Consider the following 19,909-nt stretch of genomic DNA (forward strand, 5'->3'; position numbering starts at 1 on the left):
TACTTTTCAAAACTGTTTTATTAGTCAGTTCGATTTGCTTTAAATCCATCTGAAACTATTAAAAACCAGCCTTACGTTTAATTTCATGTATTAATATGTCATAACTCACTCGCTTCTGAATTTTAGGCAGGGGTGAAGTTGTCTGGAAGCGCTCCCAGAATGGAAGCCGCAGCTTTCAGTGGAATCCTGCCAGGGTAACTGGTGGATTTATTGGCTTCCAAACAATGTGGAGTATTGTTAATGCAGCTCTTCCTCAATAAAAGGATTTAATAACTAGCAAATTCAAGACGGTCATAACAAGGACCATTCTTAAAAACTGCAAAAAGTTACAAATTATTCTGTCATTAAAATGTAATCAGATTTGATTTCAGAAGAGACTAAAAAAAAGCAGCAAAAGTGGCACAAAAAACTTGTTTAATAGTCACACAAGGCTGGAGGCTCTACTCTCTCAATCAAAATGACACAAATTATACAAAAAGTATAAAAATAATCACAACAGACAAAATAGTTTTTCAGTAGTCGGTCCGTTTAACTAAGCATGAACCCCAGCTGTCTGTGTCCTGCTTTTGATCGTTTCGATCTATTTTCCCGACCGGACTGTATCATTGTAGCTCCTTAAAGACAAGCAGTTAGAAAAAAAGCTCCAGGAAAAATGCGTGATGGACCGGCAAGTCGAGTCTTTGTGGGATTTCGGCCATTGAGAGTACGTCGTCGGTCATGAGGAAGGCGATGGGCCCAACGCGGGTCCACACACACTTCTCGCACAGCGGCCCGCCTTCAGACAACCCATCAGTCTGCAGGAGGGCAAAAGTAGAAACATAAGAATTATATAATATTCTTATATTATAATATTATCCTTTACATCAAAGAAGGGTCTTACACATCGCATCTGCTGTCGGCACATGATGAAGGCTGAGCCGGGGGTGATGCAGTTGGGACAGTTTCCGATGGAGCATGGGAGAGGCTGGTCGCTCTTCAGTAGGGAACTGGGCATCTCTGACTTAAAAAAGTACTCCTACAGATAACAGTGAGAAAAGGCAGAGTTTCATTTATATGGAATAAACTGCCTGGAATACATGGAGCAGGACATACGAGTCTGGGAGCGCACACGCTAAAAACCAAACCCATGAGCCAAATCCAGCCCACCCCTGTGTCACCCAGCTGTTGCTGTGATGTGCACAGAGACTCGTAAAGCATAAACTCTGTCAAACCACATGTGACACAACTTTTAGTTTCACAAGGCTGAACATCGTTTAACTATGTACAAGAACAAAACGAGTATATGTCCCTAGTAACATTAGCTGCCAAGTTCAGGCTTCTGAAACGGGTCTTAGTGACTCAGCTATAAAGTGGCCTTCCTGTAGGACAGTAATCTAATGGATTGCTTTGCTTAATTCAAGTGTAATAAAAATAAATAAACATGGAATTGTTTGGGAGCTTTGTATGGATCAAACTGTACATGAGAGGGCGGTACGTCATGCTTTGGGAGAAGCATGTTAATCGACTACAGCTGTCTGGCCTTTGATGTGATTCTCATTTCCATGTGTGGCCCTCATTGAACTCAATGCAGGCGTAGTTAATGATTTGATTTTCTGCAGATGATGTCACGTATAACAAAGCCCACCACTGGATTTAACACTTCAGTTCACGTCTGGGGGAGAAAAACTGTTGGAATTCCCTAGAATAACACTTTAACATACAACTTGGTTCTTACTGATCTAATTGCACAACTTTAACTAGGGATGCTCTTATTTTTAATGAGAACAAGCCCGAATAACATCCTGCATGTCTGCTAAACAAGCTGAGTCCGAATGCACTCCAGAGACTCAATCTTTTTCCTGCAGATGCATTTCATCAGTGGGATTAAGCTGCCATTCCATTGTTGAGCAATGTGGGTAAGCACACAAGCATGGAATGGGCTCAGTGCTCTGTGCTCAGGCCTGCTAGAACCCTGCTCACAGGCCAACACACATCAATGCTTAGTTTTAAAAAATCATCAAAAATCACTGTTCTGACAATAGTTTTGCATTTGGCTGGGGTCAGTGTCGCTGCTGGCAGCATGATGTGATACCTGGAAACTACAGAGGTTGCACAGGTAGTCTCACATCTTTATCTTTCATTGCCAAAAGGTTTGCAGTGTCTCCCAGCACAGTCTAAGAGAATGGAGAAGATTCCAGCAGAAAGGCAGTTACTTCAGTCTCGGACCAATCTAAAACAGAGTTCATGAGTGTGGCCTAAGGACACAACATCCTCTACTGGGCCCTGTGCTCACTGCCTGGCATTGGTATTTGTCATATGATATCAGAATTGGCAGTTCTACCACTGACGCCCTGTGTGATGACAGCAGGTTCACCACATGTAACAGACGTGAAAGGGTGTGGAGAAGCCATGGAGAGCGTTATGCTGCCTGTAACATTCTTCAGTATGACCAGTTTGGTAGTGGATCAGGGATGGTCTGGGAAGCATATCCATGGAGAACACACAGACCTCTACAGGTTAGGCAAAAGCACCCTGACTCCCATTAGGTATCGGGATGAAGTTCTTAATGAGACCCTATGGTGGTGCAGTGGGTGCAGTTCGTCCTCCAGATGAACACTGAAATTACCATGGTAACAACATTCAAGGAAAAAGAAACAATACAGGGCTCATAATTTGTGGTAGTAATTTATAGACAGAGAAGTGAAAGTCACTTGAGAAAACACAGGAAGTATAAAGCAGTGAAAACATGATCAGCTATTTCTGTTTCTTCTTGCTTCAGGGAGATTCCGTCACTGTTTAAAGCTGCTATCCTATCAGAATCCGTTTCCTTAACCATCACACGTCTAGTGCTGGGCGATATGACGATATATATCGTGTGGACGATAGAAAAGTGTCTATCGTGCCATTTGTCTTCTATCGTTTCTAACCCTAATTTTATAAATTATTACATAAAATATATAATTAACCCTTTACAACCGGTCGGAGCAGGCACGCTCTGTTTTGCCTAACTATTTTTAAATCCCTGTAGAACTGGAACCACGTAAGGTAGCGCAATAATTTTTTTTTTTTTTGCATATGAAACCGTAGGAGTTGTACTTACATCTTATTCCATTAGCTTGCCCTAGGTCACGGTTTCCTTCCACATATAGCTTTGCAAAAATTGCATAAAAAGCACTTGCAGCAACAAAAACATAATATTCCAGACTTGCAGCAACAAAAACATAATATTCCAGACTCGCAGCAACAAAAACATAATATTCCAGACTTGCAGCAACAAAAACATAATATTCCAGAAACAGGCTTTGCCGATCCGATCAGCTGTTCATAACACTTCCTAGTTGGAATATAACTCAGCGCGAACGATTGCATGTCCACCAATACCTGTCCGAAACCGGAAGTGACGTCATTTTCGCGGAAAATGTAGTTTTCTAGCTTCAAAGCCTATATTGGTGTTTTTAAAAGTCATGTTTGACTTTATGCTTTTCTGTATCGTTTCTGGGATGCTTAGAAGTCAAATTACACTGTTGGAAATAGTTTATTTTGATGCACATGCTGTGTTTTTGCAAATTTGCATTTATTTATTTTCATTTTTCCTGTAGTATATAAAAATTAGTGTATCTCAAAAATAAAACTATGAAGACACTCAAAATAAATTTCTCGTGGTTGGAAACTATTTTGTGCAACTTTTTTGTATTTACAGTTTTGAGGGATAAGCCTCTGAAATTTCTCTAACTAGATATATAATATATATATATGTAAAAAACAAAACAAAAACGATTTTCAATTTTTTTGTAGTTTATTGCACTTTTTTGCAATTTATGTAGCTACTATGAACTTAATGCATACATATTATTAAAATTTGGGCTATAACGGTTGTATTGATGTATAGCAACTAGAAATGCTCCCACAAATGGCACTACAGCATGTAAAATGTAAAGATAAGCTCTGGCGGACTTGGTTCTATGGTAGGTCTTAAAGGGTTAAATAGCCTGTGGCAAATATATTAGTGTTGTCTTCTCACTATACATGCTCTTAACTTTATGCAAGAGAAAATAAAGTATATAAAAAATGAAATTTTCCCAAAGAAACTCCGTCTTGTGTTTTTGACACATGGTGCTGCTGTACGTGCACCCGGATTTGCGACATGCTTTACGGTAACTCAAAACAAAGACTGCACCCTCTCCACTCGCTGTTTACAGACTGCATACTTTCCAGATGACCACAGGTCAGGTGGTATATCGTGATATATATCGTTATCGTGATATAAAATAATTCATATCGTGATAAATATTTTTTCCATATCGCCCAGCACTACACACGTCTATATAAAATCCTTAAACCATCGAGGAGGAGACAGAGGGTAAACTGTAAACGTAAACTGCACTTGCGATGGCAGCATTAACTTCATTGCTGTTGTGTTACCAAAGTTTCAAACTCTGTTTCACAGTCTGTGTGCAATTTTTTTTTTTTTTTTCAAAAATGGGAGGAAAATGCTCATCCTCCTGCTCCTCCAGCAACAACCTTGTAGCACTATAACTGGCCCAAAGAGGGCAACCTTTTGAATTTTCTCAAACAGATGGGAAAAAGAAAACAACAGACACACTAAAGACTGTTAAAAAAAGAGCTGAGCTACAGCACTATTCACAATGACTCATAATGCTCTCTGAAATTACAGGAACCATTACTGCATCTGTTTCAACCGTCTTCCTAAAAAAAAACAACAAAAAAAACGAGGTTAAGGTGTCATTAACACATACCCCTCCCAAAACAGAATCCAATAACCACCCAAGAAGCAAAAAGAAAAAGCAACAACAACAGACTATTATGGCCATGCACTTTTCCCACCACTCCTTTTAGAGTCTGCGTTTTAGACTGTGTTTGGCTTTCTGCAAAAACTGATCTCACTGACTCGACTCCCAACATCTGTACACCGACTGGGCTGCATTTACAATGGCAAACTTCATTGTGGAGTTTAGGCAACAGTCTGTGTTTACAAAAGATAATCAAAGCTTGATAAAACCTCCCTAAACAGAAAGCGTTTTAGCTTAGCTGTACTGGAAATATAAAGGGCTGAAAGTCAAAGTCCTTTGAGTCACTGGAAATGCTAATTAACAAATACAGTACTTTCAAAATACATCAGATCAATGGGAAAAAAATCATGCTGGATATCTATACTGATATGGACAGGGAACAAAATAACAAAAGGATGTCACATCATTTGATGGAAATGAAAATGATCATCCCACAGAGGGCTGAATATAAAGGCACCCTGAATATCAAAGTGAATAAAATGATGCTGCAGGTTGGTTCAACATGCATTGATGTCTCATTCTGAAAGAGTTGGACTACCTGTGCAACCTCTGTAGGGCCCAGGTATCTCCTCAAGCTGACCCTAGCCTAGCCAAATGCAAAACTAGCGTAAAAACAGTCAGACATGACCAAATTTTGTAAATCTACAATTCTCCTTCGTTCGATTTTCCCAATTCTTATTTTTGAAAGTCATTAAAAATATCTGCTGTGTAATCATTCCACCTTGGAAAAAGAACAGTTAAAAGAAATCCCCCCAAAAGGCCCACATAATCATGACAGTCATGCCCATAATGAGTGTATGGAAACTTCCAGCACAAGTGTATTTGTTTCATGGAGCTGGAGCTGCATTCAAACTTCCCCGGCCACATTCTGTACCTGGCTTTGGCGTTTTTCAGTCCGGGAGGCAGCAGAAGGATTGATAAGTTTTTAGACTGAAAGTCATGCGAACCTGGGCACCTTACTGCAAAGAAATACTTCTTTGTCCCACTGCCACGTGTAAAATGTGCTCCAAACTATTTTTGGGAGGAAATTCTGTCTTTGAATCATAATGGAAAACACATGGATCCAAACCACCCTCAGTACCACTTTTATGGAAATTGTCCTCTAGTCATATGTTTGCCACAAGGACAAATACAGAAAATCTTAACTACCTAAAACCACAATATGCCTTTGAATTATTTGTTACATTTTTACTTATTATGGGACACACAGCAAGGGAGAAGCAACATTGCAGTAATCAGAGACTAGGAAGTCAACGACACTGTGTGGCTTCAAGCGATAAAAGGCGAAAGGATTGACAGCGTGAAGCTGGGCGGGTCCCGAGTTGAGGGCAAAGGGCAGCTTTTTTTCATTCTTTAAATTTCCTAATTTCTTCATTCTTTTAAGTGCGCTCCAGGTTGTGTTTGATGTTGTAACTGCTGTGACAGTCATTTCTCAAGGTTTGGTTTAAATAAAGTGCATCTATTCTCATGACAGTGTTGTTTTGATGCCATTATGAGGTTTGCATGTGAAGGCGTTACTGAAACTGCACAGTAATGGGATAAGAAGTGAGATGCACAGTAAGAGTTTCATACCCCAGCCATTGTGATGATGCGCCGGATGTTTTTTGTGATGATGAGAGTCGTTTTGGCACGTGTGACAGCCACGTACAGCAGGTTCCACTCATCGTCAGGAATTTTAGCTGTGTGTGGGGGAGGGAGAAACAACAACAGTTTAACAACATTCCTGCTTTCAGGTAGAAATCGTCCTCCTTACTAGATGTGCCTCATACCACCCATGACAAAAAGGTCCAAGAAAAAAAACCCCCAAAAACGGATAACATACCAAATGAGAATTCAGGACTGTGGCGCAGGTTGTGCTTAGAACAGGGAACCTTGACAAAATCATCAGTGACCATCACGGTGTCAAACTCCAGACCTTTAGACTTATGGACAGTTCCAACTATGAAGTCTGGAAGGAGAGCCAGAACACAGAGGGGAAACCAACACTCATTAAAAGAAAGACATCATCATCCAGACAATTAAACTCATCTATCTAATCCTGAAAGAAAAAAGAGAGACAAAAGGAAACATGTTCCAGCTCATGTGAACATCTCCGTAACAATAAAATAAATAAATAAATGAATAGTCTATAGTTGCTGGTGGTGAGGTTTGAGAGACGAAGACTGTCACTGAGTAAGAAAACGACGAGTCTCCTGCTTTTCTTCTCTTGCTTTACTTGGTGGTGCTTGTTCTGATTTCAACAAATCAACATCAAATTAAATTAAAAATTATTAAACACATGGAAAAATAATTGAGTGTCGGCAGTGGTTATAGTGATGGCTGTCATCCATGTCATTTAAGCCCCTGGCATGACGCATGAAGTCATCACGAGAAGATCTATAGACATCACTATAAGGTTAATGTTAATCAGTCAGCAAAGGGATTTGGAATCATCTGCAAATTATTTAGAACAAATCCACTGCATTTTACTGGGATGGAGTCTGTACTGACCACCCCAACACAACAAACCGGGGTAGAAGAAGCTTTTATTTGATGCAGATTCATATTTCAGGAGCTTTCACATGTATATGAAGTTAAACAAAGGAACTGTGCAGAACTGACCCAAATCAAAGGTGCAGCAGGACAAAATAAGAGTGTGGGTACTGGTGGTGTACTGATATAGGGAGGATTTTCTTGGCACACCTTGGGGTCCATTATTAACAAGTGAGCATTGTTTAAACATGACAACCACATGAAAGAAGTCCCAATGTACCCATCAGAAAATGGGTACATTGTGTCCTCCAAATCTGAGGCCATGGTCCTCAGCCGGAAAAGGATGGAGTGCCCACTCCGTGTCAGGGATGAGTTCCTGCCCCAAGTGGAGGAGTTTAACAATCTCAGGGTCTTGTTCACGAATGATGGAAGAAGAGAGCGGGAGTTCGACAGACGGATTGGTGCTGCAGCTGCAGTGATACTGATGCTGTACCAGTCTGTCGTGGTGAAGCAAGAGCTGAGTGTAAAAGCGAAGCTCTCAATTTACCGGTCGATATACGCCGCTTCCCCCAGCTGTGGTAACGAACTGTGGCTAGTGACCGAAAGAACGAGATCACGGATACAAGCGGCAGAAATGGGCTTCCTCCGAAGGGTGGCTGGCCTTTCTCCCTTAGAGATAGGGTGAGAAGTTCAGCCATTTGGGAGGGGCTCAGAGTAGAGCCGCTGCTCCTTCACATCGAAAGGAGCCAGTTGAGGTGGTTCGGGCATCTGACGAGGATTTTCTACGAGTCTGTTGTGGCCAGTGCAATCCTCTACGCCGTAGCACGCTGGGGGAGCAGGCTGAGGGTCGGAGATGCCAACAGACTCAATAAACTGATCCGTAAGGCCAGTAATGTTGTGGGGATGGAGCTGGACTCCCTTAAGGTGGTGTTGGAGAGGCGGATGTTGTCCAAGATAAAGACAATGTTGGATAATACCTCCCACCCACTCCATGACATGCTGGTCAGTCACAGGAGCACGTTCAGTACACACACACACACACACACACACACACACACACACACACATATATATATATGTAGTAACCAAAGTAACCAAAATAATTTCCCCTAGGGATCAATAAAGTATTCTGATTCTGATGCCTCCTGGGCGAGGCCCTGGGGCAAACCCAGGACACACTGGAGAGATTGTATCTCTCAGTTGGTCTGGGAACGCCTTTGCGTTCCCCCGGATGAGCTGGAGAAGGAGGCTGGGAAGAGGGAGGTCTGAGCTACTCTGCTTAGGCTGCTGTCCCCGCGATCCGGCCCCGGATAAGCGGAAGAAGATGAATGGATGGATGTGTACTCTGTACCATGTCACAAAGCTCAAATGATTTCAAACTGGTTTCTTGAAAATAACCACGATCGATCACTGTACTCCAACGGCCTCTACAATCACCAGAACTTAATGCAGCGAGCACCTTTGGGACATGTTGGAACAGGAGATTCACATCATGTATGTGCAGCTGACAAATCTGAAGCAAGTTTGTGATTGTGTCATGTCATCATGAACCAAAAAACTGAAGCGGAACTGGAAGCAGAGCTTTCAAATGGACAACAAACACAAGCAAACTCAAGAATAGCTAAAAATGAAGTAATGGAAGTTTATGCTACAGTAAAAAAAAAAAAAAAAAAAAAAATATTTTTGAATTCCCCAGAAATGCTGTACAAACATTTGAATCTGGCTGCAGGCAAAAATCTGAAGGGGATTTTTGTGAGTGTGGTTAAAAATAGCACCATGTAGAAAGCAGAAGTTGTCTTTTTTCCTCCCACGACACGATATTCCTCACTATTGTACAGAAATACAAAATCCAGTTTTTGAGTGAATGTAAAACCTAAAGAAACGAACAAGAATCAGGAAAAAAACCGAGCTGCCATTTCTTCATTTTTCAGCAAACACAAAATTATTTTAACTTTTAAAATCAATCCCGCTTTTGATACCCAAAAAGAAACTTTCCATCCTTTTTTGAGGAAAGGAATAAGTGTTTCTTTTTAGTAACTGAAGTCACTTTATTAAGTTATTATTTTTCCAGGCTTCTTTTTGGATAAATGCAATGTGTGTGTGTGTGTGTGTGTGTGTGTGCCTGCATTGCGGAAGTGTGTGTGTGTGTGTGTGTACCTGCATTGCGGAAGTGTGTGTGTGTGTGTGTGTGTACCTGCATTGCGGAAGTCATTTTCAGAACAGGCCTTCAGTCTTGACACCAGTTCGGGGATTCGTTTCCGATACTTTTCCACGATGGTCACCTTTGCTTGGAGTTCATTGTCTTCTGTTTGTTCAACATATTTTTTGAAAGCAAAGAAGGGATTCTCACTTCGACGAGAGGCGAACGAGCGGATCAGGGGGTCCCTGATGTCTGAAAGCAGAGAAAGTTCAACATTAGTGTCCGAAGTTTGAGTTCTTTGAAACGCTGTTGGTCATGAAGTCTGTATTATTGTTTGTTTCCTTTTTTTACATCATTTGTAAAACTAGTGCAATAACACAGCACAGAACAACGGACATTGAAATAAAGAGATGATTAAATATGTCCTGACCATCGTTAAAAGAAGCAGTATGAAAAAGGTTGATTATCACTGCAGGGTTATGGACTTCAGGACTTCGTGGACATCTTTAATATTTGGATCATGATCAGAGGAAAACTGTTACCTCATGGATCTTTGAATATCTGAACTTCCAAAACACATTTGGGAACTTTTCAAGAGTTTTTTAAACAAACAGTAAATGAAAGTGCTTGAGAACCAGACTCCCCACCAAATCTTTTGAACTGAACAAAACTTTTCAGATGAGAAGTGAAACGTCTTTGGAAACCTAAAAAATGAAATCCTGTTACCTTCAAGTTAAGCGCCTGACCTGCATGACTGAGAACATGCACAAACAAATGAGTTGAAAGCACTAAAAGCCTAATATAAACCTTTTAACTAAAGGAAATAAATTATAATTACAGAATAAATACTTTCTTTTCAAGGGCCAGAGATACACTTTGTTATTTACTTTTTTTTTATTTTTTTTTTTTTTACACCTGTTATTTACACCTAAACAAAGCAACAATATGATTATTAGGATTTTGAAAGTTGCTGCTAAACAGCCATCTCCAGTCCCCACAATCTAACAGTGACTGGTAAGATATGTTCAGCTCTGGTATCAATGGCAAGCTATAGAGCCACTCCAACCAGAAGAGCAGACAGTGTAAAAAGTGCAGAGCAGAACAGGGAGCATCATTGCTCACTGCAGTTCGAAAGAGAGTGGATGGATTAAAACATGCATACAATTTATTGATTTGGCAAAGCAAATATACCACAAATATACTCCTGTCACAATAGTCTCATGCTGTGGGAAATACTATATTCCATTGCTGTGTATCATTTTATTCTTACAGTGAGGTCTTTGTTCTCCTTCTTGGAGCTGCTGCCCTGTTTGTTGCAGCAGGTGCCATACATCCATGATACGGTCCAGCCCGATGTTCTTTATATCCTGAAGGAAAATATCAATATCACATACTGAGGCATGATTTCCAAACGTTACATACATCGATAACAAACATAATAAAGTCTTCATTGATAATTTGATTAAATTTGACCCGCAGCGTAACACATCCCACCTAACACCACGCTTTCATATATTTATATGTGGATACACACTCACGCCGATGAAGTGGAGTCTGCAGCAGGGATTGGCATCTGTAAGTCGAACGGCTTCGCTAAACACGCCGAAATTGCACCTAGATAAGATGGCCGTCTTCCCTCGGCTTTGGCACGCACCTGCCCCCACAGCCTCAACGACTCTGTCTGCAGCATCGTCACACACCCCACCTACAGAATAAACAAAACAGTCAAAATCAATTATGCTCAAGTCTTTAAAAAAACTGTTCTGAAAAGCCACATATTTTTACATTTTTATAAACACAAAATAAAAAAAATTTAAAAAAAAACAAACAAAAACAAAACAACCCAAACATTGGAAGAGTTTACCCTTCTGCTTTCCTCCGACAAGAATCTTCTGAACTCCCTTGCAAACTTTGAGGATGGTGGCACCCACATAAGCAATCTCAGCACCAAATCGAAAGCTCTGGACAAAAACATGAATGGCATGAAGGTTTAATAACAGGAGTAAAAAGGATTATACATGCTTGATCTTTTTTTTAATAAAAACATTTAGAATTTACAGTCGAATACCAGGGGAAAGAATAACTGCAAACTTTATAACATGCTTCAATGCAATTTTATTTATACAGCGCCAAGTCACAACAACAGTCACCTCAAGGCACTTTATATTTTAAGGTAAAGACCCTACAATAACACAAAGAAAACCCCAACAATCATATGACATGAGCAAGCACTTGGCAACAGAGGGAAGGAAACTCCCTTTTAACAAGAAGAAACCCCTGGCAGAACCAGGCTCAGGGAGGGGCCATCTGCTGTGACTGATTTAGGGTGAGGGGAGGAAAAGATGCACACTAGGCAGTTGTCTTCCTGCATGGCAGGCACTTTCATACATTGCCAGCCCTGCTTGCAGGGGTCAGTCAGCTACTTGATAGAGATGGCACGATACCACTTTTTTATGTCCAATACCAATACCGATATCATAAATTTGGATATCGGCCGATACCGATATGAATCCGATATAGTGTGTTTTTTAATCAATAAAACTGTTTTTTTAATATCTTGCTGCATTTTGTATAGGTTCATACTCAAGTTTAAAAAAAAAACAACACTAAAGGTATTCTGTTATACCTGTATGCAAAGAATACACTGCACCCAAAATATTTCATAGTTTAGCAATACTGATCAATCTAATAAACTTAAACCTGCACCATCCTCCCTATTCTGGTATTTTAAAGAGTAAGTAACCTAACTAATAGGGTTGCAAACTCCCAGGACAAAAAAAAAAAAAAAAAAAAAAAAAAGGAACCACCCCCCACCTCATGATGCTTAATCGACGTAATCAACTCTAATTTGATGCAGTGTGAAAAAAAATGCACAAAAATCAATTATTTTTAAAGAATAATTAAATAGATTCAACATCTTTCTTGTACAGAATTGCAGACTGCACAGATGGTACCTTCCCAAAGGAAAAAGTACTAGCTTACTAGGGTATATTAGACTTAGTAGTTACTATATACAGAAATGGACTTCTATACATTTTACATCAGATTAAAACTTTGGGTGTAAGATTCGGATAATTATTTATTAAAAGCTAGATATTTTAAATGAGAATAAGAAAGAGAAGTATGTCTTTGTGCCCCCTTTTCCTTGTTCATGCCCTATCGGCCCCCCTGGCTAAACTTTGCTAGATCCGCCCCTGCACAGTTACCAGCCGTTAGCTACGTAGAAAAAGATCCTGGTGTACAAAGTAATATTAAATAAATTCTAACAACAGATTATCACGCTTAAATGTGCTGCTGTTGTTCAGCCGCTGGTTTCCTTTTTCTGGCGCAAAGTGGGCGATAAACAAACAAGGGAGACGGACTCGCGACAGAAAAGCCGATCAGCTGATCATTAATCAGTTTCCCGATTGAAGTAGCAGCAGGAGAGGGAGGGGGAGAGAATGAGAGGCAGTCGCTCCATATATCGGTTGTTAAGCTTAACGCTGGAATGCTTTACAAACATTCAGAGATGAACTTACACACTTGCTTTACTTCTCTCTGGGATAACTTTCTCAGAGATGAAATGCCAGTTTGGTAGCGAGGCTCCAAATACTCAACCAGACCACCGACAGGTCTCGCACGCCACAGCCGCTCTATCAAGTGATGCATACTGCTCCGATGTGCTACGGTTATGAGCTGAGTCACGCCATGTCGCAAGTTTTGTGAGGTGCTTTTTTGATATTTAATGGATCGGATTACATTTTTTATTTCTCTCTGATATCCGATCCAGTAATTTAGGTCAGTATCGGACCGATACCGATACGTAATATCGGATCGGTCCATCTCTACTACTTGACACACGCCAACATAAGCAGGTTAAGTGAAGATAACATGCTACTTGAAACTGAAAGGCGTTTTTCATAGTGACATCATAATTCCTGCTGGAATATTTGGAAGAATCAGCCCAAGTGAAGCTGTAATCTCCCACGTTTAAGCTGAATGAGTGAAATGATCCTTGCCATGTCCTTTAATCTTCTCCAACTGCAACCTGATGTGTATTGTAACTGATGACTATTAGCTACTAGCTAATATAAGCTACTACTAGATCCTAACTTTTCCTTGGAACTCCAAACTGACTGACAACATGTCAAAGGAAATTGCCAGTGTGGTCGCAATGTGCTAAAATGGAAAACGGATGGCCAAAAAGCATTTAAAAGAGTTTAAGCTTTGTTTACATGTCACCAGACTGGATGTGATGCCTTCTCTTTCATATACACAGACAGATGCCAACTTCAACAGCTTCGACTCTTCTGGGAAGGCTTTCTACAAGATTTAGGAGTATGTTTCTGCGAACAAAAACATTCTTTTTGACGTTTATTCCAAAAGCACATTTGTGAGGTAAGACTGTTCCCACAAAGTTGGGATCATGAAGTTGTGCAAAATGTTTTGGTATCCTGAAGCATTAAGAGTACTCTTCAGTGAAACTAAGGGGCCAAGTGCTCTACACCACCACTGCATCCAACGCTTTGCATTCCGCTTGGTAATGCAAGGCTTGAATGCAGCTGCTCAGCCATGAAGCTCTATACCCACCGTTCTTGAGCTAATCTGAAGCCTACATGAACTTTGGAGGTCTGCAGCGATAGATTTTTCAGAAATCTGGTAACCTCTGCGGACTATGGGCCTCAGCATCTGCTGACCTCGTTCTGTGATTTTATGTAGCCTACCACTTCATGGCTGTGTCGCTGTCATTCTCAATCGTTTCCCCTTTGTTATAATATCACTAACAGCTGACTGTGGAATATTTAGTAGCGAGAAACATGTGGCATCCTATCACGGTACCACAGTGGAATTCACTGAGCTCTTGAGAGTGACTCATTCTATCACAAATGTTTATAGAAGCAGTCTGCATGCCTGGGTGCTTGATTTTGTCCACCTGTGGCCATGGAAGTGACTGGAACACCTGAATTCAATGTTGTGGATGGGTGAGTGAATACTTTTGGCAGTATAGTGTATCTTTCTTCTTTTGCTGCAAGAGAAATGTATTTGTCAACTCTGACACATCTGATGCTAAATAGAATTTTCCGTCCACGGTTATCTCCGTGTGTTTGGGTAGTAGTGGTAGTGTGTACCTGGGTGAGGTAATAGATGTGGGTGTGTTCAACAACATTCAAGGCATTAACAGCTCCTCTGAAGGTGTAGATCTGCTGATGAGGATCGCCAACCAGGATTTTCCCACAGCTTTGAGACAGCAGCACATCCATGATGGCTGAAAAAAAAAAAAAAAAGAGAAAAAGTTAGAGGACAACATGAAAGCATAAAAGCTGAGCTAAATCATCAAGGATTTGCTTTTCTGCAAACATGTGAGCCTGTGGGAGTATTTCAGTACCGGGAGTGCAGTCCTGGGCTTCATCAATGAAAAGAGCATTGTATGCACCCGACAAGCAAGGCTTTGGATCTTGGAGCTGCCATAACTTTAGGTAACCTGGGAAAGAAATGTTCCAGTGATCCTCCATCATTTCTTTACACAACGTAATTAACATAATTATATTTCTTCATTTCACAGTTGGCGTACCATCGTGGGTCATGTAATAGGCGTCTTTTGACTTCTCATTCAGATCCTTCATTTTTTTCCAGATTCTCTGCGCATCACGGACAACCAACTAGGATTTCATGATAACATAAAACACAGTTTAGATGTAGCTTCATAATAATTTACTTCATAGGTACGGTGCCCATCTTTTATATACTTTAAAACGTTCATACCAGTTTTTCATCGTGGTCTATATCCTTGCGGAAGCCGTTATTAGTCACCCGGGAGCTGGGAACATGTCTTATAGTGATGGTTTCATCTGTAGAAGCCATAAAGGCATTGAGGGTTGTCATAACCACTTTGGCCTTGGTGAAGCCACCGCGGCCTTTGGGCAGAACAGAACTGATGGCGAAAGCCTTCATGTTAAAGGTCAGCTTGTCACGGAATTTGTATCTGAAAGGGAGAGAGGAGAGCACGATAGTATTAAAACAAAGGCCTGCCATCACGAGCATCTGAGAACTCTGATTCTCACCTCTTCCCCACGTCATTATAGGCCAAGGAGTGGACAGTCTTGCAGTCCACGTTGCTGGGGAAGCGGCGGCGTGCCTCCGAAGCCACAGAATTGTTGAAGGCCACATAAAGAAAGCGGAGGTCCGGCCGCTGCTCGGCGTACTTCACAAGTGTGGTAGTCTTCCCCGTACCTGTGTCACACAGCACTGACATTTAATGAAGCTAAGACACAAAGACCAGTCATCTGTGAATCTAGCCTACATCACGCAAGCTGCACTGATGACAAAAGATTCATATTTTACATCTATGTTCCCTACGGGCTGACGGCAGCTTTATACCACTGTCTGCTGAAGAACCTTAAAAAGAAGGGAGGTAAAATGGCTCATTTCAGGTTAAAAGGCTTCATGAAATCATGTAACACTCCTTCAGGGCAATCCCACAGCTATAACATAAAGAAATGAGCATATTAGACCCATTAGACCCGACCGTGGCTCAGGAAGCGTATCTGCAACCGGAAGGTCGCCAGTTCCCTGGGCTCTCTGTCCTGGTCGTTGTGTCCTTGGGCAAAGACACTTTACCCTACCGCCTACTGGTGTTGGCCAGAGGAGCCGATGGCGCGATATGGCAGCCTCGCCTCTGTCAGTCTGCCCCAGGGCAGCTGTGGCTACAACTGTAGCTTGCCTCCACCAGTGTGTGAATGTGAGAGTGAATGAATAGTGGAATTGTAAAGCGCTTTGGGTGCCTTGAAAAGCGCTATATGAAATCCAATCCATTATTATCATTATTATTATTATTTTTTTACCAAGGTGTTATAAAGGAGAAAGAGCGCCCCCTGGTGATGTCTCAAATCCTATAGCGTTAAACGTATTCAGTGCAGACAGTTGGTACACTGAGGGCCAAAACTGCCATTGCACTTGCTAACTTTTCATATAAACTTTGCTTCTATCAAACTGTCCATACACAATTTTACATGCAATGGGAACGAATGGGAAAAGTTAATAAAAATAGACATTGCAGTGTTGTTCTTCCATAAACATTCAATCCACTGGCCAGTGACACATACTCTGGCTGACCTAAAAGATACTTCATGTAAGGGCACTGTCTCCAATTCCCCTTCTTTACTGTACCTGCAAATGCTATTATCTTAACCACATGGTCATCCTGGATATTGTGGCTGAGGATCTGCTGCTGTTCTTGCGTGAGGTGGATCTGGGGCCGCCTAGCAGAGACACCAGAAACAAACAAAAAACTGCTAAAACTCCTCAAGCATCAGTCCAGCTCTAATTATTTAAGTCTGCTGAATATTACATATACAAGTTCAACCTGTAAGATTTAAAAGAAGAAGAAGAAAAAGAAGAAACCCCTGATCTATTTATATATATATTAAAAAAAAAGGTCTGCAGTGATGTTTGAATCCCTGTTAAGACAGTTATACAATATCATGAGCTGAAACCTGATAAGACCCAGAAAAAAAGGACTGAACTTCCATCAAGGAAGGTTTAAGCAACTTGCAAGTAATTATCATGGTATAAGGGGAGGAGGACTCGCTCTTTATGTGAACAACCGCTGGTGTTCCTCCAGTCACGTTAAGGTGGGGACGGCTGTGTGTAATAAACACATTGAACTGTTGGTAGTCGGTCTTTGACCGTATTATCTACCGCAGAAGCTTTTCCTTGTCATAATTATCATTGTTTACATCGCCCCTGACGCTAACGCGGCGCAGGCGTATGACATCATCAGCTCTGCGACAGCGGACCTCCTGAATCGAAGCCTGTCCGCGTTTGTGGCTGTAACAGGCGATTTCTCTCAAATCTCTCTACTGTTTTACCTACATTCAAGCAATATGTGGACTGCAAAACCGGAGACAATGAAACACTGGACCCGTTTTATGCCAATGCTACTGAGGCATACACCTCCATCCCTCTCCCTCCTCTGGGCAGGGCTGATCACAACCTTGTCCACCTCAAGCCCTTTTACAAACCTGTCGTCCAGAAACAACCTGCAGTCACAAAAATTGTTATAAGATGGACAAGGGAGACAGAAGAGACTCTGCAGGGATGCTTTGAGGCTACGGACTTGGATGTTCTCTGTAATTCTCATGGGGACAATACTGGCAATCTGACTGGCTGTGTTACAGATTATAGCAACTTCTGTGGTTCCCAAAAAAAACCATTCATTGCTTCCCCAACAATAAACCTTGGGTAACCAAAGACATCGAAGCTACACTGAACAAGAAAAAGAGATTTTTCAGAAACTGTGACAAAGAACATTTGAAATGTGTGCAGAAGGAGCTTAAAGCCGGATTGCTGAGGGAAACGAGTCCCTCAGAAGGAAGCTGGAAAGCAAACTCCAAGAAAACAATACCAGGGAGGTGTGGAAGGGAATGTGGGCCATTACTGGCCTGAGACAAAAGAGAGGTGTGTGGATGGATGGGGACGTTGAATGTGCAAACAACCTAAATCTGCACTTCAATAGGTTTGACTGCCCTGCGTCTCCTGTCCCAACACTTAGCTCTTCCCATCTTCTCCATTTTCCTCCCCCCTCTCCTGCTCCCTCAGCCTGTCTCTCTTTGTCCCTCTCAGCAGATGACATCAAAAGGGAACTGTGCAGACTCCACTCCAGTAAAGCTGCTGGCACTGATGGTGTCTGTTCCAGGGCCCTCAGGTGCTGTGCTGCCCAGCTGTCTGGAGCTCTACATCAGATCTTTAACATGAGTCTGAAACTGCAGAGGGTCCTGGAAGACATCCTGCCTGGTTCCTGTCCCCAAAATGATCCGTCGAACCCCAGTGACTACAGGCCAGTGGCTCTGACCTTACATGTCATGAAGACGCTGGAGAGACTCATCCTCAAATGCCTGCATCTGCTGGTGGAGCCTTGGCTGGACTCCTTAAAGTTTGCTTATCAACCCCGCATCGCCGTGGAGGACGCCATCCCCTACCTGCTGGACCAGGCTTATTCTCATCTGGACATTGTTGGGAGCACTGTGAAGGTCATGTTCTTTGACTTCTCTAGTGCTTTTAACACAATCAGACCATCACTGCTGGGGAATAAGCTCATGAAAATGCAGGTGGACGCATCACTGGTAGCTTGGATTACGGACTATTTAACAAATCGACCACAGGATGTCTGGCTGAAGAGCTGCCGCTTGGATAACATCCTAAGCAGAACGGCAGTGCTGCAGGGGACTGTCCTATCACCCTTCCTCTTTACCCTCTACATGTCTGACTTCAGGTACAAGTCTCAGTCATGTCATCTGCAGAAAGGAGGAGGAATACAGGAGTGTGATGGACAGCTTTGTTGAGTGGTGTGAGCTAAATCAGTTCCAACCTAACATCGCAAAGACAAAGGAACTGATTGTCGACTTTAGGAAGCATGCTCCTCCTCCTACCCCCGTAACCATCAGAGGGGCTGTTGTGGAGGTAGTTGAGGACTACCGGTACCTGGGGGTACACACTGACTGTAAACTGGACGGTCCAAGAACACAGAAGCTGTCTTCAAGAAAAGGCAGAGCTGGCTTTTCCTACTGAGGCAGCTCAGGTCCTTTAATATTTGTAGGAAAATGCTGACCAAGTTCTATCACTCTGTGGTAGAGAGTGTTGTGTTCTTTGCAGCCGTGTGCTGGGGCAGTGGGGTGAAGACAGCTGATGGCAACAGGATGAACAACCTGGTTAAAAAGGCTGGTTCCGTCCTGGGTGTCAGACTGGAGAACCTGGTGGAGGTGTCTAAGAGGAGAATGCTAAAAAAGCTTCTCAGTATCATGGACAACCCTTCTCATCCCATGTACGCCTCCATGATGGGCCATTGGAGCACATGTAGCAAAAGACTCATCGCGTCTGAAAGCAGAACTGACCACCACAGGAAATCCTTCCTGCCGGTGGCAATAAGACTCTACTACTCTTCTTCACTCTGTAGATGATTTTCTAGGATTAATATTACTGTATTTTGATCTCACTCATATTGTGCAATATTATTTACCTGTATGTTACTGAATGTTTGTTTTGTCCCCCCATCATATGCTGCTACTCTCTTTATTCATTGCACTAACATTATGTCATTTGTCATAATTACTTGTACTGATAGTTATGTTATTTTATTTTATCTGCACTCATTTTTCCTCTTGTCACAAACATTGAGCATGTTTGTGACAAAAGAATTTCCCTCGGGATAAGTAAAGTTTTTCTTATCTTATCTTAATCGGTTAATGGGCTTGACCTAATGAGAGTTTACCAGAGCTGACTGAAACTGCTGAAAATTATAGGATCAGTTGGAATAAAAGAAAGCTTGCTGAGCCGCTCTTCTTCAGTCTTCTCAAAGTATTTTAATTCACTGAATAAAATATTGATATTTGGCATCCCTGCATCGGTATTACAGAACTAACATATTTTGACCTCACCTGCTTTGTGGAGAGCTGACAGGGAAGGGGCCGTTCTCCATCAGGTGGAGGACATAGTAGATGTTGTAATGCAACCTGAACAGGCAGAAAAAAGA

The 19,909-nt window shown here is 41.8% G+C and overlaps 1 protein-coding gene across 1 annotated transcript in view; it reads right to left on the bottom strand.

The window, feature by feature from the left end:
• The window catches only part of fbxo18 (F-box DNA helicase 1), a 25,244-nt gene continuing 5,335 nt past the window's right edge, over window positions 1-19,909 (bottom strand). Inside the window, exons 7-21 of the mRNA XM_031735678.2 lie at window positions 19,815-19,889; window positions 16,549-16,640; window positions 15,444-15,612; window positions 15,145-15,364; window positions 14,954-15,041; window positions 14,768-14,863; window positions 14,511-14,647; window positions 11,267-11,363; window positions 10,941-11,107; window positions 10,673-10,769; window positions 9,457-9,654; window positions 6,613-6,738; window positions 6,363-6,469; window positions 881-1,015; window positions 1-794 (exon numbers count right to left, since the gene is read on the bottom strand). Of these exons, the coding sequence (XP_031591538.1) occupies window positions 630-794; window positions 881-1,015; window positions 6,363-6,469; window positions 6,613-6,738; window positions 9,457-9,654; window positions 10,673-10,769; window positions 10,941-11,107; window positions 11,267-11,363; window positions 14,511-14,647; window positions 14,768-14,863; window positions 14,954-15,041; window positions 15,145-15,364; window positions 15,444-15,612; window positions 16,549-16,640; window positions 19,815-19,889 (1,969 nt within the window). The 3' untranslated portion in view covers window positions 1-629. The remainder of the gene's footprint in view (window positions 795-880; window positions 1,016-6,362; window positions 6,470-6,612; window positions 6,739-9,456; window positions 9,655-10,672; window positions 10,770-10,940; window positions 11,108-11,266; window positions 11,364-14,510; window positions 14,648-14,767; window positions 14,864-14,953; window positions 15,042-15,144; window positions 15,365-15,443; window positions 15,613-16,548; window positions 16,641-19,814; window positions 19,890-19,909) is intronic.

Source organism: Oreochromis aureus, linkage group 17 (assembly GCF_013358895.1).
Source record: "Oreochromis aureus strain Israel breed Guangdong linkage group 17, ZZ_aureus, whole genome shotgun sequence".
Classification (NCBI taxonomy): domain Eukaryota; kingdom Metazoa; phylum Chordata; class Actinopteri; order Cichliformes; family Cichlidae; genus Oreochromis; species Oreochromis aureus.